The sequence below is a fragment of the Aphanomyces astaci genome, assembly GCF_000520075.1.
Source record: "Aphanomyces astaci strain APO3 unplaced genomic scaffold supercont1.59, whole genome shotgun sequence".
NCBI classification, from domain to species: domain Eukaryota; phylum Oomycota; class Saprolegniomycetes; order Saprolegniales; family Verrucalvaceae; genus Aphanomyces; species Aphanomyces astaci.
In genome coordinates, this window is record NW_009798322.1 from 269,333 (window position 1) to 296,659 (window position 27,327).

Consider the following 27,327-nt stretch of genomic DNA (forward strand, 5'->3'; position numbering starts at 1 on the left):
GGCTAGGCGCTTCTGCTTTGCAGTCAGTGAGTCGGGATCCTCGTCGTCACTGTCAATCATCTCCTCATACAGCCACAACTCACGTAGGTGACGCTTGAAGGGCGCCATGACACCCACGTCCAAGGGCTGGCACACAGACGTCGCATTCGGTGGCATGGCACACAGGTGAGATCCCAGCTCTTCTTGCACAATCTTGGTCGACTCCTCCGACACATGGGCCATAAAGTTGTCGACTAGGATGACGGAGCACTCTTCAATGTCGTCGTGCAGCACCGACCGCAAGAAGTGCTTCCACACCCGTGCGTCCATCCAGGCTTTCTCCTGGACGGCATAGAAGTGTCCTTCGGGGATGGTAGGCACCTCGTTTGTTTCGATGCGTCCGCCGGGCTGTCCCTTCATGATGAACATGATAGGCAGCTTGGTACCGTCCGCACGCGCTGTGAGCACCTCCGTCATTCGCATCGAGTGCTTCTCTCCCGCGGAGATCTTGGAGCTGCAGCCACGCACGGCCCAGATGTAGTGGGGAGGCATATCGTAATAGAAACCCGTTTCGTCAACGTTGTACGTGCACTCCTTGCTGTGGGCGCTGTACGACCGGTGGAACTCCAGCGCAAACTCGTCGCACAGCTCAGACAGGTCTCCCTGTGTCTTCTTGCACTTCGCTGGGCGTTGTCGGGAGAATCCGCGGCGTCGACAAAACCGGCGGAGAAGTTGGAGAAGGGACTTGTATCCGGACCCTGCGGCTTTGGTGGACAGGTAGTCCAGCAGCCACGTTCGTTGGTTTCGTTTGATCCAGTTGATCATGTGCATTGTCGTCAGCGCACGCTCAGCGTCACGCAAGTCGTTAATGTATTGGACTAGGCCTGGCGGGTCCGGGAACTGTTCGGGTCGGCCTCCTGGACGCACCTTAAGGCGCTTCTTGTTGCCTTTGTAGGTTAGGAGCTCGTTGCGCTGCTTTTGCTAGTTGCGGTGAGTCCTGCGAGCGACGTTAAGGAGCACAGCTACCTTGTAGTCGGACAAGGTCTCAAGGAGTTTCAAAGCTTCGAGCTTGAACGCAATGGGGTACGTGATGCGTGTCATTTTGATTGCCCCGCAATTGGGGTCAGTATTTTTTGAATTGCAAGTTTGGCGGGAGATTAAAAATTTGACCAATCACAGCATCGTATCACAAGAAATTATTTGATTGGGTATAACTACCGTGCAACTTCGATAGGGCATAAGTTCCGTAGATCCCTGTAGTGAGGGAAATCAGTATTTATATATAAATGCATATCATTTGTTCGAATTCATATTATCTATTTATATAATTATTGGCATGCATATTTATTCGAATTCATATCATATTTCATGTATATATATTTGATATCAGAAGTTTGGACGCTGTTATAATCATTGACAAGCTATTTTTAGATTGGCGGTGTTAAATCCGTCGTTGAAATTGACGAAACGTCGCCCAAGAAAAAATCCAAGTACAACCGTGGTACGCGCCACCCAGAGTGTTGGTTGTTTGGCGGCATTGATCGAGCGACCACGAAGTGGTATGGCGTGCTAACATATGAAGACCGCACGAAGCCGGTGTTGTCTGCGCTCATTGGAAAACACATACGACCTTGATCATGTCTGACAAGTTCGGGTCGTATGTGTCCACCAATGAGCGCCACACCTTGGCAAACAATCCGGCTTTGGCGGGCATGGATTACTCGCATCAGTGGGTGAACCACACTGAAAACTTCGTGAACCCAGCGAAAGGAGCCCACACACAAGGTATTGAAGGTGTGTGGGAGGTGCGTGTGAAGCAGTTCACGAAGATTATGCGTGGTGTCCATTGTGAACACTTTCCTAGCTACCTCGACGAGTTCCTTTGGCGGTCATGGTTTTTCCCCCGTGGCACGCGTGGTAATATGTTTTTCAAAGGACTTGTAATTGCGATTGTTTGATCGTACTAATTTAGAGGACAAAGAATAAAGAACATTGATTTTTTGTTTTAAATTCGACCGGGGGTAAAACTGAAAGAGTGCCCAGTTGTCTGCCACCAGGAACGACACATCGGCAGTTGTGTGCTCGTAGACACTCAGACATATCGACACTTTTGTGCTTGCAGATGCCCAGAACGACGTCAAGGTACTCCATGTGACGTGTAGCACCGAGGTAAGTTACGTCGCGAGGAGATGATTCGTCCCTCTCGTCGTTGGTCAGAACCAACGGTGCCATGGAAAGAACAACATGCTGCAGTTGGACTTGGCGCATGTACAGTGCGAACACTGCGACGTAATGAGCATCTTACTGTGTCCATACGTCAAAGATCAACTCAAACTTCACCGGCAGTTCCAGTGAAATGGCATCTTCGACTTTGACGGCAACTGCATGCATGCATAGCTTGAGCGACTTACTCGAAGGGCCTGTGAAGTTGATGTTCAAATTGGCTCTGTGGTTTCGAAGAACTTACATGGCAGATTGTCCTGGGTGACCCAATCCATGACCCTGTACATTTCTTGGCTCTTCGCGGTGTTTATACAGGCGTCGTCAGTCAACACACCCTTGTTCTTCGGCTGAACCATAGCTTCATGCCAGTTTGCATGGGTTTTTAGTAAAATGTTGGTTGGCCCAGCTGTCTTTTGTACACGGACCGTCGAGCTGCAGACACAGCAAACAAAATATTTGTTGGAAACGCCATCTTTTTCGGAAGCGCGATCCGGCTCGAAGAAGCACGACCGGGTGTCTTTGGAAGACAAGACTGTCAATTTGGCCGCTTGGACGATTAGTGTCTGTCGGAGTTATTTAGCACATCCTACTATTCATTTTCAAACCAACGATGGTACGTCGCAAAGTCATTTTCCATGTTACATTTACAGTAGCTGATGTGCCGGTAGGAAGAGAAGTTGCGGTTTGTACTATTCGTGGAGCCTCCACTGCGGGTATCCGTGCTACTTTCATTTCCTTCCAATATGGATCGGATGGCAATATATATCCAATATCGTAAAAGTACTCCGATAAATATTGCCACCATGAAACTAATATCCATGTGATATTGCACCTCTGCGTTTGATACGATACTAAGTAAGTACTTCGGGCCTCTTCCAAGTAAATTTTCAATGTGATGTACAATCCGTATCGTTTCCGACTTTGCTAAAAATGCAAGTACGATGGCGAGTCGTACTTTGGTCGCATTTGGGTATTCCATGTATGTCATTGGTGTTACAGCCAAACTACGAATCATGAACGCCGGGCAAATTAATGCGATTGCTGCCGCGCTAGCTGCGGTCCAAGTGGTAGTCAAGCGTTTATCACCCAATCCACCCCAAACGAAGTTTGTAGTAGTGTACATGGTCCTGTGCACTAATGACACATGGCAACGAGTATGCTCGTCCACCGAGTACGATGGCTGATACAGTACTGCCGTAACCTGAGCCAAGCAACGTTTGTCAGCATTGTGTCCCCCGTGACGAGTCTTTGGCTGAATGCCAACCGCCGGTTACATCACAACACCGTATTTGGTATTATGGACCGCGTCGCAGTCACTATGAGGATTACACTTCAGCCCACGGTTGTGTCGGGGGTGGCGATACAGGCACCCCCGATCGCTGAGCCGAAGTGCAATCTTCTCCAAGGACATTGAAAGCTACTGGTTGCTTTTGGAGCTACCGAATGGGGCCGCGAAAGTGCACTTGCACCATATGTACGCTCCACATGAGCTTCTTGTCTTGAGGGTCTTCGTCTTATGTGCTCAGAGAACCAAGATCACCGAATGTGTTCGCGGCTTCCAGTCGGACAAGACGCTAGGTCAACTCCTTTTTCGTGGGCGTTGAGGCCTTCATTCGGGCTGCCATCGAAAATGAATTACTATGTGTGCACCAGTGAAAGTGGAGTGCGATAGGCCAATATTGACCAATCGCTATGGTTACGCAACGGAATATCGCCGACAAATGCGACTACCGGTAGATAGTGACGACGAAATTGGCACTAGCCAATCACGTTAGAGTGAAATTCATGGTCAAACCACGACAAATCGATGATCAAACAACGACAATTTTACTTGATACTTCTAACGTGCTTTGGGTTTCAAGCCCCTTACTGGTATATCGGTATCTATGTTAAGTTCCGATAAACGATACTGGTATATATTATTCCAAAAAAGACGTACGATACGATGTCAAAAAGAATGAAGAAGATATATTTGCGATGATGCTGAGATCCCAGCGATCAATTCTTCGTCCCATGTCAATGTAGAAAAAAAGTTGTTTTAATAGTGGCCCAACGGGGTGTGCGCAGGACCAGATGGACGTCGTCATCGCGCATGGACCTTGCTACGATACACCTTGACGCCGCGATTGGGAGCTTGGAAGCGAAGACGGACGTCAGTAGCGGTCACCAACTTTGTCGACATACAGTATCAAAGTGGTACCGTTGCAACGACAACGTTAAACTGCGTTAAAGAATATTGCGTGAGTATGCTGCTGCTGTCATAAAATGATCAAATTCATAATGGAGGCAAATACCCGACATGCTTTGCTACTCAGATGTACTGTGGAACAACACCATTTGTAAACAACGACGACTACAGTACTACAATAACGTTAACAGTTACTACTGTAGGGGTCAGTCTGGATCAGGCATGGCAAAAATGGCTCGAAATACATCAATTTTCATCCATTTTCAATGCAGTTGGTTAATAAAAGCTGCAAATCGATTCTAATAAAGTTACTCAAGGAGTAAATCATTCCTTTGAAGTGTCGTTAACATAGATTTATCTTGATGCAAATCGGTTCTAATGTATACCAAATGATAAATATATTGTGCTTTTCACTCGTTTTGGCTATTCACACAATAAACCTGGGTATTTGTTACATCGACCCCAGTGTTTTAGATAATTCGTGCAGTGATTTAGGATCACGTTTCGTTACAGAATGTAATTATAGGGAGGTCATTTATGCAAACTCACTCGCTTTTGCACATTTGAAAAGTGCAAATCGAAGTTATATCTGCTATTCTCGGGCCAAATTGCACAATTCACTGGTCATCACGAACAAATTTTGATATTACAAATGTCACAGCGAGGACATGCGCCGGAGTTCTACTGTACATATGGTGCCACCTCATAGAAATCCACGCCTTCTTCTTGTTCCATCGCGCAGTACATGCAGGTAGGTATTATGTACTACGCGATGGAATAACAGCCAAAGTGTTTTGATCACTTCAGCATCACATGTGATTATTATTGCTCAGAGTTTTTTGGCATTTATAAAACCCCAGTGAATTAGCTAAAACACCAGGTATTTACTCAATCTTGTAACACAGTTACAGCAGATGTACCACTCTTTTAGCCACGTAAAACCGACGCCAAAACAAGTGCAAAGCACAAAAATAGCTCCAAAATGATTAGTGTTAACAGTAAACTAAACTCTTCTAATTGGATAAAAAGGTCCATTTCCTTAAACGAAATGAATCAAAACATTATGTTATGGAGTTTAACGCATAGATTTTATTCATGACCGTTTCTCTATTGGTCGCCTGGCTTCAAATGTATCGTTTCCTGGAGAACATGGTGAAAACTTCAAAGAAAAACTTCAAAGAACATGGTTTTGATTGGCCATTATTATGAGGTTAGGTCTACGGTACAGTATTCATCGCCTGTCCACTGACAACAACAATCATTTCATGACGTCTACCCTTGCTGTGTCGTGCACATGCAGCAAGCTGCTGTCAAATGAAGACGCCATGATCCGTGGGTCTTGTGGCATAAGTAATTCGGTTGACACCGTGATGACGCAACGGAAACCTTTATAATGCACAATGCGTACATGATTGCAGATTCCACTTCCTGGTACTTCCTCTGTTCCACGGTACAACCGACATTTCCAGTTCCTGCGACCCCAAAAAGTTATTTTCGGACCAAATTTAATGAATCCTACCATGTCTGAAAGAGAATAAAAATTTAAAGGTAATATCTATTGGCTGCAATGCACAAAACAACCAATTTCGTGCTGTAAATTTGAATCGTCATCACGAATCAGAAAAAAATACAAAATAATCGAGTTATTTAAATTATTCTGGGGCCTTGGTGTAGAACCTTACAACGTGAGCTACTTCACACACTAACATTTCGTGTGCTACATAGGGGGCTGCCTTGGAGACTGTGTTGGGGACTACGTTGTGAGATGCTCTGAGGGCTGTACCCAGGACCGCATATTGCGGACTACAATGCGGGTTGATGTCGGGGCTACGCTGGGGCTACGTTGGGGCCTGCGTTGGGGGTTGTCCTGGCTGTTGCATTGACCACTTTCATGGGGGCTTTGATGGCTGTATGGCCAGCTGTGCGGGGTGGTATTGAGTGTGTTGAGAATTGTGTGGGTATTTCTTTGCTGCACAACAACGGCGTCGTCACGTCTTGAGACGAGTTTTCGTGGCGTCGGACGTGCTGCGATTTAGCTTTCCATTGAATTTAATTACTATATACATTTTCAATTTGTGTTGCGTACGAGGTAGCGCCATTGGTGATGAAGTGTACGATGGGTCTGTTAGCCATGACTCGTGTCTAGAGATTGTTCTGAACGCACATGGCATACGTGTCGATGTACCTTGTACCTGAGACGTAGCATGTAGTGTAGTCAGTGGGGGGTCGCGCTTGTAGGACTCTTTTGCCGTGTAAAACATGAGGCTATATTCGATGACATAGATACCTTGTCATCCATACCGAACCATCGCCCACTTGGTGCCAGTACGTACGCAATGTAGTGACCCGACGTCAGTGAACTTCCCAGATGAAGGACAACTCCTCGAAACTGGTACACAATATCTTATGCAAGTATTTTAGTAATCTATCGATCGTGGTGGTTTAAACTGTACCGCGTGATCAACTATGCAAACTCACTCATGTTCAGCTCCAATGTGTATTGGATGGGCTGGCCATTCTTTTTCATGGTGCCTTTTTCAGCGACCGTGAAGCGTAGGACACGCAGCACTAATACATGGGACCACTCTGCAATGGCACTTGTATGCACAGCTGGGCATCGGCGATTGCAATAAGTCTTTAAACCAGCAAACTTGTATTACACTATATACCAGCGATATTTCGAATTGATTTGAATCCCTTCCACAGTATCACTTGAATTTAGAATTTGCTGTAACCTTGCGAAGGTGTTTACTTATTTGCAAAATACACAATTGCTACCAACAAGAGTAAAGTATTCGGAAATAATCATGGTACTAATCAAGTAGTCGATCATTACGAGCATACATGAACACTGAAAATACTTCAGCCACGGTATGGCGAGAAACGAGCGCGATTGGTCTCCATGGCAATACGACCTTCTTGACTCAATCGATAACGGCGCTGAGTCTCAGCACGCTTTCGCTTCTTCTCGCTCGCCATGCACTGGTAGGAGCCAGAAACATGGCATAGTAGTTTTCGTCCTCTGCGCGCAAGGGCAGCAATGACAGATGGAAGTTGGTCAAGGCAAACGTAGTCTTCTGAAGCGAAAGGTAGATCTTCTCGCCCCAGGTGAACGTCGTGCTTGAAATTCTCCACAGGGAGCAAACACGCCCGAAGAAGTTTTCCACGACAATGCGATCGGACGAAACGCGTCGATTGCGCTCAAGGTATTTGGCATCGAGAGCACCGTTTGCTGGGCGATCATTGATCAGTACATAAGTCTATCACCAGTTACTGAGTTATATTGGAAATTTGTATGCTACTTGCCAAATAGCCTTAACTACAATCAAGATCGCCGCTACTGATCCTAAGTTCTAATAGGTGCACTCGTACGAATTATCGCCCGCTAACGCGGTGACACCAACGCTCTTCTTAGGCCGTCCTCTACAGTGACAACCTCTGGAGTGATTGGAATATCGATGTCGAGAAACACCTCTGACGATCTACTGAACTAGACTAATAAGCTAATGATCATTTACACTGCCTGGCTTGGGTGTTGCAAGTATTAAATTCAATGATGTTGAACACTGCGCCACTGAAAGCTGGTAGACACATGGGCATGGCTGACAAGAAGTGAAAAATAAACTTGTGCGCGTCTTCCTTTTCGCCCAGCACCAAACGACAGCCGACATCACCTAGGTGACTGTGCAACTCGTCCATTCGATACCCATTTGCCCACATCTTGAGGCGTTTCGTTGGATCTTTCATTTGGATGTCATGAACGATCCTGCTTAGGCAGTCTTGGGGGCTGAACTAAGTGGTCAGGGCAGGCTGATACGATGGCATGAGGGACTGAACCACGGGAGGAAGGTGCGAAAAGCACTGTAAAGTAGCGTTGACGTAACACGTTCTTCCATAGTGGTGATGGCCTGGTCCTAACCCGAACTCTCCGAGCCACTGAAGCAAGTTTTGCATGGAAAGAACCTGGCAACAATGACAAACAGAATGACCCCGTGTAGTGTACATCTGCCATATGTTTACGACAAATAGTGTCATACTGACGCCGAACCAGAATGTTTGACGCCGAATTTTAATATCTACAAGTTAACGCTGAATCGTAATGTTTGACGCCTAATCCTAATGTTCGACACCAAATCGCAATGCTTTACGCCGAATCGTAACACCGAAGGATATTGTTCGACGCCAAAATGTTAGCATGACAGCAACGCCTCAGTAAGAAATTTGACGCTGAAATAGATGTTTGACACCGAAGTGAGTGAAATGTTTGACGCCGACAAATGAAGGTAACGCAACGAGTATTGACTAGTGTATCGGTTACGCGGTGGGATCATGGACAACGACGATCAAGCATCCAAAGCAAAGACAACTAGAGTGCCCGAAAGGAAGGAGCGCTGCGCAACAACAGCACCCAAAGGAAAGCGGTTTAAAGCGCGCCCAACGAACTTCGACAGCGAGCACCGATCTAATGTAATGGCCATCAGTCAAGCAATGGTTGGCAAGCGTGTCACCCTCAACACGAAGAAAGAGAACCACTCAAACTGGAGTACTGTAAGTTAAGTCCTTGGTCTATGCGGGAAATACTTTGCTCTTGCGAAGTCCACGACCAGTCAACAAGACCCCAACGTACGTCTCGAGTACCACGAGTACACCTTCCACGACCGAAAAACCGAGTCCGGAAATGACCGCACATATCGTTTGCACCATTGCCAAGAGCTGTGGGATCGTGATATTTGTGCCAAGCACCACTTCGACACGTGGATCGAACACGTCGAAACTACCATGATGCACAGCTTCGACGAGGACCTGGTGTTCCCCCAAATGCCGTTGTCACGAAAGTACTCAAACCTGCCTGAGTCCGTATTCAACTGGGGTCATGCCATGTCGGAGGGATATGTCATCAATATCTTGAACGAAGTTATCACGATCATGCCCCGTGACGTCGACTTTTGCTCGACAGCCCACAGTGCACTGCTGAATTGCTTCGAAAACGTTTACATACTGCTGAATTGCTTCGAAAACGTTTGCATGACAACGCATACGATCCGCCGTCGTTTTGCACAATGGAAGTTCTCTCACGAGGACAAAGACAAGCGTTGGAGTTTGAAGATATTGAAGGGTAGGGTGGTTGGTCGGAGCAAGACCAACAACCCCACCACTTCAAGTGCGATGTCATAATGAAATACCTTCTCGATTGCATTTATGTTGCGGAAGAAGAAGTGATCGCTGACGCGATGTCCCCAGCCCAGAAGCACTTAGCCGCTGCCCAGCCACGTGGATCTACAGCACTCATGAACAGCTCTCGAGCTGGTTGCACCGAATGAGGACGGGGAGCAATTATCTATGGCGAACGTGTACAAGTCGTATCTTGAGGGCATGGAAGTTCGTGTCATGCCCCGACGACGACATGGATGCACACCTTCTTGATCGTTTTGCCCCCCCAAGCAACCTCTCTCTTCACCTTGAACCACGCTTTGACGCGTCAAGTAGCCCAAACGTCCTGATTGGACCACTGGCAATGATCCAGTGGTGGAAGCTCGTGTCATGGCCACCCGTATTGACGACATGGAAGCACGCCTGCTTGGTCGTTTTACCCCCAAGCAACCTCCCTATTCACCTCTAACAACACTGAGTCCACCCTGTAGCGCCCATGCAAGTTTGACCCGCTTGCAACGATCCTGTGTTGCTGGTCGAATTGTCTGTGATTCCAAACGCGACGAGTTGGAAAACGCTGCAACGATATTATCATTTCCATCACCGACGCAGCACCTATTCAAACATATGCTGTAGTTTACGACAGAAGACAAAAAGGCGCAAAAGTCATATGATCGAGTCTCAAAGTGTTGTACCCTGGGCAAGCCGCTGTATGCTATCGAAGAGTTTCTCGGGGTCCATATGCAATACATCGACAACACCAAGTACGAGGAGATTGAAACGGCTCGTGAGGCGGTTATGATGTTGTATGGACGCGATTAAGCGGTTAAAATCGCGGTGACGCTATCGAAGAAGGTAGTCGCAGCCCTCACAGCTGGCGAGGTCGAAGTTGTTGCATGCCTTGGCGACTTTGTATCTCACGTTTTAGAATCGTAACGTAGTCTTCGTGCTATGGAGAAGACTTTTATGTATCGACTAATTTCATGTGATATCAATGCCTCAATGGCGCGGAATGGTGTTAACTGCTGGATGTCTATCGACTCAGTTGGAGACTAAATACGCTTGATTACAACTGAGAGTACACTGTCCATTTTACTTCCATCGGGAGATGGCAACGACACTGAGACCCATCAATGACGAGAAGATGAGCTGTCAGTGACATCGATTTTGGCCTGCGGCGATTGGGCAAAATGGAGAAACACTCTAAAAGATAATGTTCTTCTGTGCTGATGTTCCTCAGACACATTGCATTGTGGATCTATGTTTACATACAATACAAAAGGTAAAAACTGCATTGAAACTCGGTTTACAGTTTGGATTCATTTGTATTCCATTATACTTCACAGTCCGCGAGACCATCGAGGACGCTCGGTTTACAGTTTGTATTCATTTGTATTCCATTATACGTCACAGTCCGCGAGACTATCGAGGACGCTTTTTGGGTTTTGATTTGAGTTTCTGTCAATCCAAAATTACATCTTTGTCCAAAGAACACGTTTATGGGCATTTTTTTCTTTCTGCTGCGTTTTTTGTATTTATAGAGAAAATTGTATACTGCAGCAAAAAACCTTTGACACTGCATTGTTAGGTCAAACTATAAGCAGTGTCTTTTTCAACGCAAGTAATTGAGTCTGATTGGTGCTAAATCACGAGCCCGCTCCAGTAGTTTTTCTTTCTCGAAGTGAATATTACTTACTACGTAGTATTATATATTTATATTACGCTTTGTTGACCATGACTGATCCAGACAGACCCCTGCAATAGTATATGTAGTACCACGAAACCCCTCGTAGCTTCCAAGCAAATGCACGTTCCACACATTTCAATATGTAAATCATCCATTCAGTTAAGTCGAGTTCACTAGGCTGCTTTTGGCGGCTAGTTCGGCCTTACGCAACTCGGCGTTCTTCTTGCCCGAAGCAATGCCAAGGCCTCCAAACACGAGCAACATCACACCTAGGAACGCGCCGATGGCCGTAAAGACAAGCTTGGGGGCGTGAGGGTCGCTCTTAAGCGTGTTGCACTTGTCCACGTTGTACACGGAGCAGTCCGACCCCGAGTAGCACCCGATGCACATGCACGCCTTTTTACTGTCGGGTCCGTCCACACATTGGCCATGGGACCCGCAGTTTTCGTTGGTTTTGCACGTTCCTCCGCCTTCGGGGGCCTTGACGGCAAACCCGCAGATGGACTCTTCGGTCGTGGGGTTGGCCGAGTCGATCGGTACCTCGCACTGTCCGCCCTTTGCGTCGCACACGGCGCCTTGCCGACTGCTCGTCATCCACTTGTCTGTCGGGTCCAGCTTCAAGCTCGGATGGGTGCACTCTGGAAACCACGTCTTGGTCACCTTAAACACTGAGTTTATCCCTGGAGTGGGTTCCGGCGGATTCCACGTGCACACAGTGTCCTTGGTGAACCCGCCGATCTGCACCACGGACGGATTCGCTTTGAACTGGGTCAGCAAGTTGGTGTAATCGGCCGTTGGCACTTTCCCCGGCAGTTCTTCGAGCTTGGTGCTGCCCCCTATAGATAGTATTGAAATCATCATATTCACCACTATGATACAACTGACAGATCGCAGAAAAACACACACATAGCAGTCAATCAACCACGAGAAAAGTCTGGAGTATTGACCAATGAAAGAGCGATAATAAATGCAAACAGTAAAGCTATTAATACAACGTTACACTAAACAACGCAATACTAGTACACCAATAGAAACATACTCCAAACATGGCACATATCAGCGTATAAATATATATATATATACCTGTGAAGAGCGGGTACTTTGCGTCTGCTCCGAGCGACGCCTGACCAAAAGTATACGCCAACCCGCCAGAATACACGTCTGTAAACCCCATCGACTTGACCGAGTCCGAAAACAAGTAGGGCATCATCGACCACGTGCGGGGACTGTAGGTATCGCAGCCAAACTCGCCCAGTGCTATTACAATCGGAACGCCCTTGGCCATGTCGAGAAACTGCTGGTACGGGGAGAACGTGCCAGGTACGTTGCACCACCGGTACTCGTTGATCAAGTAGATGTCGATGCTTCGCTCCATCACGCCGTTCTTCATTGTGTCCCCGCACAGCAACCCCATGATCTTCATCACCGTGTACGCTTCGGGTGTCTGCGGCGTGCCACCGTTCACGGGCGTGCCGGCACTGTCGGCCCCGGCATACGCCAACGGCATGATGCGCATGTACTTGGCGTTGCCGCGCATCCAGTTTTTCAGATCCGACGTGTACGCCTTGACACACGCCGCCGCCATGAGATCGTGCTGCATGATTTCGTTGGCCACGACGAACCCCAACGTGTTGTCGTACGGGGCAAAGTCCTTGATGAGGCGCTTTCCGTACTCCAAGAGAAGCGCGGGGTAACACGTCTTGGTCTGGTCCTTCTGGACCTTCGTAACCCCGTCTTCGATCACCGTCGACCCATCGGGACTCCAAATCTTCGTGATCGTCGAATACTTGTACTTTCCGTAGTAGTCCAGGTTTGCCGGCGATGCCGCGACTATCACGTACACCCCCAACGTGTCCATGTGCTTCATGAACTTGTCGTACGTGCGTGTTGGGTCGGCGTTGTACAAGCGGAACGTGTTGAACGACCCAATCAAGGCCTTCAAGTTGGACTCGATGATGGGTTTGCTGAGGTCATAGTTGGCGTCGCTCACATCGTAATCGTACGTGATCCCGCGGATGAAGAAGCGTTCCCCAGTCACGGAGTTGTACATGCGGTTCCCTCGCACGATGATCGGCGCTAGATTTCCGCCTTCTGCCACGGCCGCGCCGCACAAGACCACCGCCGCCGCTCGAAGGACTTGCCACAACATTTTATAGTAACTCGCACACTGGCAAGTAACGGGCCAGAATTGTTTCGACTGTGTCCAGAACGCGTTTGAAATACGTTTAAAACGTTTTCAAAACGTCCACCTCCTGTTTACAATCCGCATATATCGTACTTCGAAGTAAAGAACAAAGTTCTCTGGGTACGATGCATGATACACTCACTTTCAGCAGAGGCAAGGATAACGAACAGTGCCTAGAGTAGGCATCTGGAAAGGCTTGCTAAAAGAACGGTTAGGGCTTGTTGCAGCTTCTAGAGAATACATGTGGGCCTTGGTAATACTATGTATATAATCGATAGATTTCACTTCCTTGAGAGGCTACAGTAGAAGGTGATACTGTTCTACGTAGACGTCTGATTCCGAGTCTCTATGTTTAAAAAACATTCCAAACCCGATGTATTTTTTATTCCTTCGATTGTATTTTAACGCGTCAAATTAGCTTTAACATCACTCCGTTGAAGGCGTTTAACGTGACCGATCCTGAGATTTGATTGGTTGAATATTCCACGATCATATTTTGGTGTTTTGCTCGCCACCCAACCCAAAGCGACATAATGGCGGGAAAGGGCAACGGCGCCGCCGCGACGAAGCCGGACAGCTCGCAGATGGAACGAGAGCTGCGGGAAAGCAACGATGCGATCAAGTTGTGCGACGCAGAGATCAAGGAGCAGGAGATGCACATCCTAAAACACAAATGCGCCATGGAGCGGCACACGGAGCTGTTGAAGCGACAGCAGTACGAACGACAAGACCTGCAGATTCAACGGGACAGTTTGCTGAAACGCATGGAGGTGTTTCGGCAGTACAAGCGAGGGGCCGATCTCGCTCCGTTAGAAGGAACTCCCCCGCCGAAGAAGCACACGTCGTCAAGTAACGCACCGATGACGACTCCAACTCCACCCAAAGCGACAGTTGATGTACGAGGGACGCGATCGGCCTCTGTGGCAATGGTAGTACATCCACCCTCTCCACCGATGAAACCTTCCCAGGCACCTCCGACGACCCCCCGTCGCTTGCGCAATGTCGTCACGGTCGTGAACAGTCCCGTACGTCCGCGCGTCCCTGCCGCATCATCCATCGACCCAACGGCAGGATCTCGACGGAGCTCTACTTCGTCGTCGCGTCACCCCGACCACTTCTGGTCCACGACAGACAAGTACAAAGTGCTCGGCCAGCCGCGGTGCGTGATGATTGCCGACTTGAGCGACCGCAAGATCCGGTGCTCGGCCTTCCACTCGACGCTGCCAGACATCCTAGCCACGACCTCAGACGAAGGCATGCTTCGGCTGTGGCACTACCACCACCCCCGCCGCACGCTGGCGCCCCTGTCCAGCATCCCCGCCACCGCCTTCCGCAAAACCAACGGATGCATCGAGAGCATCGCGTGGAACCCGTCGAGGTCCAAGCTGGCCATGGCGTTCCGCGATCCCGTCAAGGACCAGGGCGGCATCTGCGTCGCCGAGTGGGAATCGGACACCAAACTCAACCTCCCGCCCACCAACTTGTGGCAGGCCGACACGGCCCTGCACCCCAAGTACGTGTACTACTAGTACTACTAGATCTAGATTTCAGTGGTGTTAACAGATTTGATCCATGTGACGCCATATGTAAGGAAAATAGGTTGTGTTTGGATTCTGTTTAATTCATTGAGCAGTATGTATCTGTATTGTGCTCATGCAATATGTTGACCATCCATTGCCGAATATTTTATAGAAATTGACACAATTAAACACTGTATTGCATGGGTTGGTGAGGTACGATTACTGGATGGCTTCTCGGATTGCCAATTAGTATTTTATATTTAATTGCCTATTTGTGGATTCTTTAAATAAAACATTATATTATTCGGTATTTGATTGCCTATTTGTGGATTCTTTAAATAAAAAATTATATTATTCCTGACAAAAGATAAGATATAGTATTGTTGGCACAATACTAGAATATTATTTTATAAAATCTCGTAACCACTCGCAACAAGCAGTGTCGTTGTAGTTAACCATCCCCTTGTACAAACTATCTTTTTCTGTGAATCGTCTATTATTTGATCGTCCATTCTTGTTTGCTATTGAGAAACTTCGGTGTGATTTCGTTCTATGGTGAAGGAAACGTTATAATAATGCTTACTCATTGCTACCCACTAACTATGTAGAGGCGTGTCGTGCATTGGGTGGTTGGACGAGTCGTACTTTGTCACAGGGGGCGTCAAGCACAAGCTCGTGTGCTGGAACCACGCGACGCGGGAGGTGCAGACGCTGCACCAGCACCACCGCAGCGAAGTCCGGTCCGTGTGCCCGCACAGCTCTGGCAACGCCGTCTTTTCCGGCGCTCTCGACGGGTACTTCTTCTACCCACGACAGATATATATATATATATATATCACCAAGCTACTATATTCGAAATGGGTGTAATCTGTTTGCAGACGTGTTTGGAAATATATATGTATATATATATATATATATATATCCACACACGTCTACAAACAGATATGGATGGATGTATAAGTTTGAGTATATGATGCAATGTTGTGTGGATATATGTACTTGTTTCTACTGATTGATGCAAGTGTATGGTTGATTTGGTGTGTTTGGATCGATATATTAATAATATATATATATATATATATATATGGTGCTTGTTTACGAATTGTACTTGGACTTCGAAGTATATATACCTCTTTCCTCGTCCCTCTTGACAGTGTTGAACATATATATTTGTATTTATGGATGTTTACGTGGGAGTTATATATAGAGTCGTGGCCAAGTTTGACCTGCATACGCAGACAGTGTCGGTGCTGCGCGAGTGGCGGAAACCCGTGATTTCCAAGATCAATGCGATTCTGGAGCACCCAGCCAACCCGCACTTGCTCATGTACTCGTGTGTGAACCCCGCCAATCAAGTGATGATGTTCCACGATCTGCGACAGCGTGCCAACGACACCATGCCGTCCATGGTATGGCACAAGCTCCAGAACAAAGGCATGAGTCAGTACATTACGCCTCGGTGGTCGTCTGCAGGTAGTAGTCACTTCGTCTGTCAAAGCAAACCAGTTTAAGGTGGAGAATTGCGTGATTTGATGGTTGGTGTAGGGATGCACGTGTCGTGTGGGAGTACAGTGGGCAACGTGTTCATATGGGACCTGCGCGCGTGCAAACGCTTGGAGTCGCCGCATCAAACTGTGGGTGTGCACAACGGCAAGGTGCTCCATGGGCTGTGGCACTCGACCCAAAACGCCATGATCACAGTCTCCCACGACCGCAATCTAGGGGTCGTCACGTTTCAATAACTTGGATGTATGTACAGTACAGTGAACGTAGTACGATTCGAAATGGGAGTATCGAATGAGCACAACCAAATCGACTGACAATCGATATACGACCAATCAAAACCCACAACTTTACGAATCAAGTAGCAAATCAAATCCACTCTTGGACCAATTCCACATCGAATTAGTGTGACACTGCACCATGTTTATATAGTCAAAAGTCCAAGTTTTGGGCAAAAGGACATGCACAACACACATGTATAAGGACGACACACGAGGATGTTATGTTGTATTTCAAATGTATCCACACATCATGGGGACATTTCGACTATTTGATCATCTTTCACTTCAAAATGACTTCGTTTCGGCATCGTTATCCCGAATGTATACAACATAGTACATACTCCATATTATTACAAGGCCCCAAGTCCTTGATTCTCAATGTTATTAGTTCACCCGTCGTGGATTATATTAATAAATATTAATATGAAAGGATATTACGCAGTACTACTGTAGTACTGTTATTCATAATAGTTGTTGGTATAATTGTACTTCGAAGTATATCTTAATTATTTTTATGCATTTCTAAAATCCGTGATAGTATCCAACATTAATATTAGGTCATATCCTAATTAGTAGAGATGAGAGTAAATTAGGATGATCCTAGGTCATTCCATATACAGTAGGCATCGTCCGGGGCTGCCCGACAAGAACAAAAGATAAATTATTCGGTGAAGTGAGAGGCTTAGATCCGCGCTTGCGCAGACGGCCTCCCGGGCGCTCAGGGCCAACGTAAGGCTTGGTCACTAACTTACTTTAGGTTACGTCCAACCAACTTCATCCAAATATCATCCACGCTTAAAGTCAACAATTATACTAAACATAGTATCCATGGTGGGTATGAATTCCCGTAAGTCTTGATTACCCCACCAGCCGCATGGCAATGGCAATATGACGTGGCATATCGTCGTCGCGTCGTGGTCTGTCTTGGATCCCGAACATGCGCCATGTTTTGATGTCAAATGCAAACAGCACGCCGTTCCAGTGGACCGTGAGGATGCCCGTGAGCACAGCGGACGCCCGGTCCACGTACTTCACGTCATCGTACTCCCACTTGTCGGTGTGAAAATGGTGCTTGGCTGTCGCGTACAAGAAAAACGACGAGTCGGTCAAAGGTTCCATCACCAAACTACGTGTCCGGGTCGTCCGTTTCAGCGGCTGGCGGATCCGTTCGACGAGGTAGCACACGACGCACGACCCCCCCACGAGCCCAATGAGCCCCCCGAAGCGCGACACGAGACCGATCTCTACGAGGCCGCCATGGCACACCAGTTGAAAGTCCAAGGCGTCGACGTCGCAGGTTCTGGATATGGTCGCGATGGGGGCGATGGGGCTCGCGAGGGCCCACACGACGGACGATATCCACACCACGATAAAACTGTGGCCAGAGTACGTGGCCGTGTGGTGCAACGTCAGGACGGAGAAGAGGTCGTTCACGATAAACGTCATCCAGTTGAGCTCCCCTGCAGTTAGCACGACCGTGAACCACGGCGTTGGAATGGATTCAAAGTACGCCACAAGACCGTCCAAAGGGCGGACGAGCTGGAGGGTCGACGTTGAGAGCAGACAAATAGCACAAAACGCCCGCAATAAGATCAGCGGCCGGCCGATCCATACTAGCGACGTGATGCGACTGAACGAGAGCATGTTGGCGGCCTCCACTTGGCCTTTGAGAGCGACGATATACACGCACACGACAACCGCCACGCCCAGCATGACAAACGTGATGTACTGCAGCAGCCACTGCATGTAAAACGCCACATTCAGAGGCACTTCCATCGGATTTACGTGCATCTCCGTGGCACTATTGATCGTGGAGAGGGTCGTGATCGCGCCAACGTCGCCTTGGAAAGTCACGACTTCGCGGATGCCCTGGACCCAATCAAACAAGTACAGCCACGCAAACAGGTTGAAATGGGGGTCCGATCCATCAAACAAGCGCACTTGGGACAGGGCAAACGCGGACGTCGGGGGGTTGTGAGGCCGAACGAACTGCACCAAATCCAGATGAATTTCGTCTCGTATCGTAGTCTGAACGACTTGGGTGCGACGGAGCCAATCGTCGAGCTGCCACGTGGATTCAAACGTCCGCAAGAAGGCCACCGATTGGTTCAAGAGTAGCGCAATGTTGGCAACTGGCGCCGTCACTTCCCGTCGGGCGACCGCGAACACATCCAGAGTGGGGCCCATGACGGCGACGGTGGCCATCATGACGCGAAGGGTGTCGCTGATGAGAACCTCCTGGAGCCCCGCGTTGCACGACCCCTTGGAAGTAAACCACATGGCCGGGCGGTCGTCGACGGTGAGGGACGTCCAGATGTCGCACATGAGGCTGCCACCGCCGAGGACAAATCCGTCCCACGCCGTCGGGCGCACTTGCCACGTAAACGACGAGTAGATGGGCCAGAAACGCTGCTGGCTTTCTCTTGTGGCCGCGAGGAGGCTCGTGAGGCGGTGCGACAGGTCGCGGTGCAGCACCCGCAGAACCTTCGGACACGGGAGGCGCTTGAGGTGAATGGTCCCGAGAGGCCCGAGGGTGGTCTGGAGGAGGGCGAGTGCAGAGCTGATTGGACGGGGAACTATGCCGGCAGCGACTAGAAACGACTCGACGGTCGTGTTGGCATACACATACGTGGCAGCCTGTCGCACAAGACTGCCAGAATTGTTTGACGACATCAACAAGTCGACCGCGAATGGCCAGAGCATTTTGAACGTCGTTTGCACTGCGAGTTGGAGCGACCCGTTGGACGACTTGAGCGTGAGGGGGTACCTCCACCCAAACGCATTTTGCACGGAAAACGACTCGATAATTCCGAGGGACTTGTAGTTCTGCCACTGGGTAGTGTACCGGTTGAGGCCGTGCTTGGTTGTCCAGACAGATAGTTCGTCTAGAACGGAGCCTGGGGAGGTGGCGTGGGCGGTGGTGGAGGCGACCCACTGCCGGCCGTCGATGGAGGTGTCGAGGAAGGCAAGCAACGTCGTGGCGAATGCGTCGCCCCAGCACTGCGTCCACGTGTTCCACGGCACGTTTCTTAGAAACGCCTCAACGTACACGGCGGCGTTGCCAGTTTCGTCGGATAAACACCGCGCTTGTTGGTTGGACGTTCGCCCCATCTCCCACCGTCTTTCAAAGTCCACATAACAGTACGACGTCATAATCCATGGCACATTGCACCCATTTTCCATGTGCCGCAAGCTTGTAATGACATTCACCAACGTATTCGCTTCATCTTGGATGGACGTAGCATACAGCGTCGGAATCAACGTTGTGGTGGCCGTTGTGTTAATTGTGCCAGTCAAGGCGCCATACTGGGGGTCGGTTAGAACGATGGAGGTGTCGATGGTGTCGGCATCAATCTCCTCCTGGAGTCCCCGCGAGTACAAATTGGTCATGTGCGTCAACGTATTGATGTCGAACCCAGCCCAGAAAAAGTCATTGTCCATCGCAGACGCGGTGAGCTGAATGAACGCATAGCTGCCGCCAATGCACCCGCACATATAAACCAAGCTCAGTGTGCCGAGCCACGCGTGACGACTGGTAAATTCGACGCCTTTTTGTTTTGTCATAGGGGGGGGTCTATGGCCAGGGGTGATTTGTTGCGGCGTCGGGGCAAACAACGTTGACCCGAACGACTGGCCGGACGGAATTGCTGGATCCCGCGTCGTGACGATCCACAGCTTCAAATCGAACAGGTACGTTTGATTGAACGGCACCATCCCCGACAAAATGCACATGACGGGATCTAAGTGCCAATATTCAGACGAAAAGATGGCAGTTGCGGGCGGCAGGAGGAAGGCGTCGGCCGCGGCTGGAATTAATGCGTGGTGGTACGTTGTCTTGCCGGAATTCTGGCGAGGGAAGACGGAGCTGGACGATCGTCGGATGAGCAGAGTGACGACGACAGCCAGGGCAAATGCCCCCGCTTGAATCCCCAAGAGCCAGCAAACGCGGGGAAAACTCCCCACTTGCACCACTCCGCTGGTGCAAGTGATCCCTTGTCTGAAGGAAATAACCACGCAATTTCGATCCAATGTCGTCTGGACTTGCACCGGAGCGATGGATTCCAAACATAGCGTTCCGATGAAAGCGACAGCACTGGCAATTGGACTCGATATCTTCGCGCTATGCCCCGTCGTCCAAGGCAAGAACAAGTCGACGAGGACGTACTCGACCCACAGCGCCTCGCCAGACAGCACGACTCGCTCCAGAAAGCTGCGAGGGTCGTCTTGGTAGAATGTGATTCCAGACGGGAGGGACATGAGGCGGGGGGTCGCGGTGGCGAGCATGAAGAGCGCGGAGATACCCCGTACAAACAGCAGCGGCCTGCCTACCCAGACGCTGCCGAACACGCGGTGGTATTGAAACAGATGTCGGCCGTCGTAACCGCCTTGGAACCCCTGCTTGGTATATGCGAAGCACACAACTGAGACGACACCCGACAGCACCGTGATGTACACGGCAATGTACCAGAAGTAGTAGCACGCTTTGCGAGGCAGCTCCAGCGGGTTAGCCGCAAACGGCTCTGTGGGCATCCGGTCCGAGAGGAGGTTGAGGCGGCCGCGGTCCCCTTCGATCTGTAGGACTTCGCGGGTTCCGTCCACCCAGTCTAGGAGAGTCGCCCACCCAAAGAACGACCAGCTAGTAATACTAGACGGAGGATCGAGAATCGACTGCGTGAGGAGGACAAATGCTCCTTGTTGAATTGCCATCTGGACGAACGAGATGTTGAATGCACGAATGGTCTGGATGAGTTGTACGAGCTCGGTTGATTGAGTGGGCGTGGCGAGCCATTCGGGCGTGTGGTCGAGCAGAGCGAGGGCGAGGGCAGTAGCGTTTTGAAGGGCGGATGTACAGATACCCGCGTTGGACGGACTCTGCGTGCAAATCGCAGTCGGATTCGCAACGGCAGCAGTCGCGTTAACGGTCTGGTCCGGTGTGGGGAGTAGTTCTCTTGCCTGCCACATCATCATCACCATCGCAAACACAGCATTCACCTTGTCCAAGGGAATGACAAACGGCGCCTGCACTTGGCAACTGTCGTCGTACGAAAACGGCGCTTGCACGAACGACTTGGGAGGGAAGATCGGACACAACGGATTTCCTCCGAGGTAGGCAGTAGATGGCGTGCACCACGCCGGAGGCTCGACGTCCACCGCGACCACTCCACCCAGGCCGAGAAAAGAACTTGCGTCATTCGATTTTTGTTTGAGTTGCCCTCGCAATGTCCTTTGGAACGACTGCACGAGCTCCAATAACACGACGGGGGGGCGGATCCACCTGGAGTCCCAGTTCATGAGGGGACCGATGGCTGCCCGCACCACCATCATGCCAGGGGACGACACGGCGCCGTTGTACGCTAGGTCCCAGTCGAGGCCGATGTTTTCCAGCGTCCGATTCGCCTGGCGCACCAAACTGCACCCGTAGTACATGCACCAGTTCATGTCGTTCCAGATGCCGACATTCATGCGCACCGTGCTCCACGACGACAGCCCCCGTGCGACGTAGTGACTGGACGAAATCGATAAAGTCTGGGGGGTGCCGAGGGCGTTGACCACCTCGACACTGTCTTCGACGCCGTATTGGAACCGGTTCTGGTACTCAATAGTGTACTCAGTCAGCCCCGCGGCATGCCACAGTTGGACTTCGTCGGGGATTGAGAGCCATGTATGGGTGGTCACTGCCGCCATCCAGTCGGCGCCCCCAACCAAGGTGTACAAAGAGGCAAAGATCGACTGGTTGAATTTCGACCCCACCGACGACTGCAAGAGGTCGACGGTCTGCACGTTTCGGAGCAACGACTCGAGGTGCACCGCCGCGTTCGTCTGATACTCGCGGTCGCAGCGGCGTTGCCGGCCGGCGGTGTGGGCCAGCTCGAAACGCCGAGTGAAATCCACCCAGCAGTACGGAATCACCGTGTAAAAGCTCTCAAACAAACTGTTTTTGCGCAGTGTGGTCACGGCCACGTCGAGCGGCAGCGCTTTGAGCATCCACCGACGGACAGAAGTCGGCCGCGTGTCCACGAACGTGTTGGCCCCCGAGTAATCCTTGAGCATGGCTTCGCCCACCAAATCGAGCGGTTCGGCTGGTGACATGAACGACGAAGATGTAGTTTGGAAGAGAGCTCTAGAATTGAACACGTCGGCGAGGTACGTTTGGTCGCCGGTCGTGTTGAAATGGCGCCACCAAAAGTCATTGGCGGCGCTGTGTGCCAGTATCGTCAAGTACAGCGCACTGATCGCCAACGACCCCAGTAGGTACGCCACACCTGCCACGATCACCTTGTTGGTTGGAGCGCTTGGAATGGTAGGAAGGGAAGACATGGGAAGCCAGATAGATGATCGCGGGGCATGCCAATAGTTGCGATGGCAGTTTCCACGACAGGGGCTGTCGACGCCGTTTCAGACCGTTACGATGAAACCGAAACCCCGAAACTCGTTGATTGTCGTATTACTAGTACAAGGGGTGATATTAATGGACCAACTGATCAGAAACCGCATCCTTCACCTGCTTGTAGAGTCACCTGTAATACTGTAGTCGTGTCAGATCCTTTTCGCTACTATTAATAGCAGGGTTTGTCGAGTTTCCAGTTGGTTATTGCTTGGACGATGATATCGTTGGTGAAGTGAGTCTTCAAACCATAACAAGACCAGAGGCAAAATCGCAGTGTTACGTGTATTACGTAACACTGCGATGTTGCCTCTGGCATTTGCAGCTGAATGTGACAATGAATTGTCGAACTCGAAAAGTTCAGGTGCGTCTATAATTACTGGTCGGACTGTAGATGGGATTTTGGCTCTGACGATACACAGGACTACACTACTGTAGTACAGTAGAGTCACAAGGTTCAGTCGTTCCTACTACTGTAAACGTGCATGTATTAGTAATAATACACTGCAGTACACTCCCCAAACCCCATCATACTCTGGTTTGAACTCGACAAACCAACAGTTATCCCCCACTCGATACCCAATAGGATGGCTTGACCACCTTATAAGAAAGGTAAGCTATATTGCACATACTGACTGTTTCTACACTTCTGCTTGCGACCGGCGGGGGATGTAAAACTTGCGGTTGTACTTGACGTTGTCTGCAATCGCGGCCGCGCGCGTGCGTCGCATGTCCTTGAGGTCGGCGTGGCTCATGCTGTGGATGGCGTTTGGGTCTTCCGACAGCAGTTCCGTGTAAATGCCATACTTTTTCACCAGTTTTCGCAGTACGAATGCGTTGGCTTCGGGCAGCGACAGGCCGTGGCGGTCCATCTCTTCCAGCACTTCCATGGCGCTGCGGAGCTTGCGCTGACACGCAAAGTAGTCGACCAGGTACCCGTAGAACGTGGCGTCCGGTTTGATGCCTAGTTGATATATATAAAGCAATTTCTCGAGACATTTCTGTACCGTTGGCGTGCAGTTCGGCCACGCAGTCGATGGCCATCTGGGGCCGCTTGGCGCGCGTGTACATGCGCATGAGGCTGCGGTACGTAAACACGTCGGGCTTCAAATTGTGTTTGGCGAATTCTTCCGCCACGAATTGGCGCGCGGTCTGCAGGCGCAGCGCGTTCGCGTGGACGCTGAGCATGTTGTTGAGCAAAGCCACGGACGGGCCATGCAATTCCAGGCACTTGTTGTACACGGTAAGAGCCTGGTCTCGGTTGGCGTTTTGGAACCGATTGAATTCTTCCAGCGGCAGGGGGTTCCACGCCAGAGCGTCCACGTCCGCCGGGTCTTCGTCCTCTGGGGGAGGGGGCGGCCCGGACAAATATTTGGGCACGGGGATGGGCTTGCGGTCCACCTGAAATAGAGAGTTGAGTCCCCAATGTATATATATATATATATGTAAGACACGAAATAGAATCAATAATAAAGTTGTTACAATAAAAATAAAAAGACATTGCATATATATATAATCACAGAAAATACCATTGAACCGTGACGTGATGATAGGTGCGGTCACATTGTAACATAGTTGAGAGCAACGAGTATAAAGCAAGTAATCATCAACATATTAGGTTCGATATATATATATATATATCGATATGTATTATGTATTGATCAATGATATATTTTGATACATGGAAAACATCTCACAAATGCAAAGTGAATCCATCGCCAATATATATATATAGGTACCAAATATTTCTTGAGGATTTCTTGGTCTGCAGGGGACAAGCCTTTGGTTTTCACGCGGCTGAGGCTGTCGTCGTCGTCGTCGCCTGCCATGCTATCGTAGCTGTCCTCGTCGTCGTAATCGTCTTCGTCGTCCGAGTCGGATTCTTCGCCTTCGTCGTAGCCCATATTGTGGTTGGAATAGACACTACCAACACAAATACATCGTTATTCTCTGTATATACACACGTACAAAAACGATACTTTTGTTTGCCGGGGCGATCGAGGTCAATGAGCTGGCCTTGGTCATCCCACTCGAGTTCCGAGTGCCGCGTGGTCGGAATGATTGGCTCGAGTGAGTCCGGGGGCGGGATATTGCACTTGGCTCGTCTCACGACCGACTTGATTTGCGCGCGGGCGTACACGTTGAGCAGCGAGATGAGAATGGCTTTCGTCTGGGGCACTTGGTGCTTGTCCATGAGGTACACGAGTTTGTCGGCGCTGCGGAGGTCGCCGTGTCGAGCTGCAGCGTTCAACATGTAGCTGTACACGACCGTGTCCTACAGGTATATATATATATAAGGTGCTGGCAATATAGCGGATTATTTGAATATATATATATATTGTGTTATTGTACCGGGATGATATCGTAGTTGTCTTGCATTTCGTAAAAGAATTCCCACGACTTGTGCGCATAATGGAAGGATTTGGAGCACGCGTGGATCAGACTCGCGTATGTGACGTTGTTGGGCGAGATTTGCAAACTCAGCATGTCTTCCAACAGGTTGATGCAGCGCTCGACCCGGCCAATCTTGGCATATCTAGATATATATATATATTCAATATGATCACTTCAAAATCAAAAGGGAACTATCTACAATCAACCCCTTTGAACGTAGTATGCGTAAAAGTCGATAATATGACATAAACAATCGTGAGAAAAAGTATATTTCATGCATTACGAGTATTAAATTTAATTTTTAATTATTTTTATTTTAAATATCCACTTCCAAAACATCCAAAGTGTGATACAAATCCAAACAAAATGGATAGAAACGAACACACACAAATCACATTAATCCATAGCTACGTTTTAGTATGAAAATAATGTTTATCATATATAGGCTCTAATAGACATAATATGAAACTATATATATCATATACACGCTAATAGTCGATATAGAAATACTATAATATGAATATATATATATATATCTTAAAGACACTAGTCGTACTGCGTACCCGTGAATGAGCGAGTTGAACGTGATCAAGCTGGGCTGGGCAACGTGGGCACGCATGATATGAAACGTTTCGAACGCGCGATCCATGTCCCCTACGGCGATGGACGCGTTCATGAGGATCGTAAACGACACCACGCTCGGCTGGAACCCGTTTGCTTGCATCTTTTCGAAAATCTACCACAACATGACGTTTCAAACGCGTTTCAAACACGTTTCAAACAACGCGTACGTTGTAAGCCCAGTCGGGACGACCGCTTCGGGTACATGCTTGCATGACGGCGTTGTACGTTTGCAACGTCACGGGTACCCCAACTTCCTTCATGTGCCCCATCACGCGCACGGCCTTGGCGGCTTGCTTCGTCTCGGCCAGCGCCGCGATGTGGTATCCGTACGTGCGTTCATTGGGTTTCAGGCGCGGGGATAGCTTGCGGGTCTTGGGCACGACTTGGAGCGCGTCTTCGGATGTCGACTACGAAGATGTCAGAACGGAGATGTGACTCGACGGAGAAAGGACGTACGATGTCGTCGTCGGAGGAGGATGGAGAAGAAGGTGGTGGTGGAATGGGACCGTCAGTGTGTTGCTCCAACTGGTGTAGAATGGCTTCGGTCTCGTCGACGCGCTTGTGGATCGCATACACGCGCAGCAGGTCGTGCAGGAGGTCGATGGTTTGGTCCTTCGACTTGAGGCGGTAAAACGACTCGGCCACCTCGTCGGGGTTCAAGTCGCGCAGCGTCAAGTCCATGATGTCGTTGTACACGTACTCGCGATGGCGACCTATAGCATCATCGTTGTAATGTGCCATGGGAAGATGGATGGATCGACGGACCCGAATTTATGGTTTCTTCGAACGCCAGGTCGTACTCCTTGAGGAGCGCTTCGTCCTGCTCAAACTCTGCGTACGCGGCTTCGTGTTTGATCAGCTGCTTTTGCTTGCGTTTGACGTCGCGCATCCGACCCGCGACGTCCTTGTGGCCGCGCGAGATGTCCTTTTTCTTCTTCTCCTGCTTCGTCAACGTTTTCGAGAACTGCCGGGGGATCTTCACCACGGACGCAGACGCTCCATCCTTCCGCTTGAGCAGAAGAGGGGATGCATGGAAGGCGCGAGATGAAGTCAAGGTGGGACGTGCCGCCAACGCCGAGCGTTTCAATAGAGTTGCCGCAGCCCACATCTTTGGAATTTAACATGTAAATTGTTGGACGAGGAACTCAAATGCGGTCAGCCAATCCAATCGTTGCAATGTCCAGACGCAGCCAATCATATTGAGTTT

At 49.5% G+C, this 27,327-nt stretch overlaps 6 protein-coding genes across 7 annotated transcripts; 2 read left to right on the forward strand and 4 right to left on the reverse strand.

The window, feature by feature from the left end:
* Positions 1-1,616: 1,616 nt before the first annotated feature.
* On the forward strand, positions 1,617-2,334 carry H257_14623 (hypothetical protein; the record flags this gene model as incomplete). Its single annotated transcript, XM_009842510.1, has 3 exons — positions 1,617-1,764; positions 2,102-2,148; positions 2,197-2,334. The coding sequence occupies 3 exons, from the start codon at positions 1,617-1,619 to the stop codon at positions 2,332-2,334; spliced, it is 333 nt and encodes a 110-aa protein (XP_009840812.1).
* A 4,980-nt stretch (positions 2,335-7,314) lies between these two features.
* On the reverse strand, positions 7,315-8,137 carry H257_14624 (hypothetical protein; the record flags this gene model as incomplete). Its single annotated transcript, XM_009842511.1, has 2 exons — positions 7,315-7,622; positions 7,909-8,137. 2 exons carry the CDS (start codon positions 8,135-8,137, stop codon positions 7,315-7,317), a joined length of 537 nt encoding a protein of 178 aa, XP_009840813.1.
* A 3,215-nt stretch (positions 8,138-11,352) lies between these two features.
* H257_14625 (hypothetical protein) lies at positions 11,353-13,393 on the reverse strand. The gene is made up of 2 exons (XM_009842512.1): positions 12,312-13,393; positions 11,353-12,064 (listed from the first exon to the last, which is right to left on the reverse strand). Exons 1-2 carry the CDS (start codon positions 13,375-13,377, stop codon positions 11,388-11,390), a joined length of 1,743 nt encoding a protein of 580 aa, XP_009840814.1. The 5' UTR covers positions 13,378-13,393; the 3' UTR covers positions 11,353-11,387.
* A 528-nt stretch (positions 13,394-13,921) lies between these two features.
* Positions 13,922-16,775, forward strand: H257_14626. Of its 2 annotated transcripts, XM_009842514.1 has the most exons (4): positions 13,922-14,926; positions 15,542-15,727; positions 16,141-16,406; positions 16,479-16,775. In XM_009842514.1, the coding sequence occupies exons 1-4, from the start codon at positions 13,947-13,949 to the stop codon at positions 16,673-16,675; spliced, it is 1,629 nt and encodes a 542-aa protein (XP_009840816.1). In that variant the 5' UTR covers positions 13,922-13,946; the 3' UTR covers positions 16,676-16,775. The 2 variants fall into 2 exon arrangements, with proteins under 2 accessions (XP_009840816.1, XP_009840815.1); XM_009842513.1 differs by lacking the exon at positions 16,479-16,775 and having other exon boundaries at positions 16,141-16,449.
* Positions 16,776-17,575: 800 nt separating this feature from the next.
* Positions 17,576-23,035, reverse strand: H257_14627 (hypothetical protein; the record flags this gene model as incomplete). The annotated part of the gene is made up of 1 exon (XM_009842515.1): positions 17,576-23,035. One exon carries the CDS (start codon positions 23,033-23,035, stop codon positions 17,576-17,578), a length of 5,460 nt encoding a protein of 1,819 aa, XP_009840817.1.
* A 655-nt stretch (positions 23,036-23,690) lies between these two features.
* Positions 23,691-27,255, reverse strand: H257_14628 (hypothetical protein). The gene is made up of 9 exons (XM_009842516.1): positions 26,886-27,255; positions 26,577-26,833; positions 26,288-26,527; positions 26,060-26,232; positions 25,455-25,638; positions 25,082-25,377; positions 24,842-25,025; positions 24,110-24,503; positions 23,691-24,066 (listed from the first exon to the last, which is right to left on the reverse strand). The coding sequence occupies exons 1-9, from the start codon at positions 27,226-27,228 to the stop codon at positions 23,744-23,746; spliced, it is 2,394 nt and encodes a 797-aa protein (XP_009840818.1). The 5' UTR covers positions 27,229-27,255; the 3' UTR covers positions 23,691-23,743.
* Positions 27,256-27,327: the final 72 nt, after the last annotated feature.